The following is a 230-nucleotide window of genomic DNA, read 5'->3' as shown; positions in this document are numbered from 1 at the left end:
TCGGCAAAAACATCAGCTTTTCAAAGGAAATTCCCTGGCGCAAGACCCGTATGTTCCTCAATCCAAGCCAAGTAGTGAAGGACGCGGGTGAATCCTTCGGGCCAGCCAGAAGAGCATCCTAGGGCGGAGGCGTAGGACGTGATGCCGTAGATGCGGTTTTCGTGAACCAAGGGCCCGCCGGAGTCACCCTGGGAGGACACGAAAGGCGTAAGGAAGGTCAGAGCAGAGAA

General features: G+C 56.1%; 1 protein-coding gene across 1 annotated transcript in view; it reads right to left on the bottom strand.

Moving 5' to 3' along the window:
• The window catches only part of LOC119594936 (chymotrypsin BII-like), a gene marked incomplete at its 3' end in the record, with an annotated part of 3,913 nt that continues 3,683 nt past the window's right edge, over nt 1-230 (bottom strand). Inside the window, 1 exon segment of the mRNA XM_037944006.1 lies at nt 1-188. Coding sequence (XP_037799934.1) covers nt 21-188 — 168 coding nt within the window.

Source organism: Penaeus monodon, chromosome 34, assembly GCF_015228065.2.
Source record: "Penaeus monodon isolate SGIC_2016 chromosome 34, NSTDA_Pmon_1, whole genome shotgun sequence".
NCBI classification, from domain to species: Eukaryota; Metazoa; Arthropoda; class Malacostraca; order Decapoda; family Penaeidae; genus Penaeus; species Penaeus monodon.
This window is presented reverse-complemented; position numbering and strand designations above follow the sequence as displayed.